The 217-nt window shown below is 60.4% G+C and overlaps 1 protein-coding gene across 1 annotated transcript in view; it reads left to right on the top strand.

The window, feature by feature from the left end:
- Positions 1 to 151, top strand: part of CUNH1orf43 (chromosome unknown C1orf43 homolog) — a gene marked incomplete at its 5' end in the record, with an annotated part of 2,136 nt that extends 1,985 nt beyond the window's left edge. Inside the window, one exon of the mRNA XM_035890822.1 lies at positions 5 to 151. Coding sequence (XP_035746715.1) covers positions 5 to 151 — 147 coding nt within the window. The remainder of the gene's footprint in view (positions 1 to 4) is intronic.
- Positions 152 to 217: the final 66 nt, after the last annotated feature.

The following is a 217-nucleotide window of genomic DNA, read 5'->3' as shown; positions in this document are numbered from 1 at the left end:
CAAGGAACTCACCCTCTCCCCCGAAGTCTCCAACCCCGCCACCATCCAGGTCACCTACCTGCCTTCCAACCAGAAGAGCAAACGTGCCAAACACTTCCTGGAGCTGAAGAGCTTCAAGGACAACTACAACACGCTGGAGAGCACCCTGTGAGCCAGCACTGCTCCACTGCTCCGGGGAGCTGCCATGAGCAGAGCCCCTTGCTGGGCGCAGCTGGTG

The sequence above is a fragment of the Egretta garzetta genome, unplaced genomic scaffold, assembly GCF_000687185.1.
Source record: "Egretta garzetta isolate BGI_Z169 unplaced genomic scaffold, ASM68718v1 scaffold1063, whole genome shotgun sequence".
Lineage (NCBI taxonomy): Eukaryota > Metazoa > Chordata > Aves > Pelecaniformes > Ardeidae > Egretta > Egretta garzetta.
The sequence above is the reverse complement of the archived record's forward strand: the minus strand, read 5'-3'. Positions and strand labels throughout refer to the sequence as shown.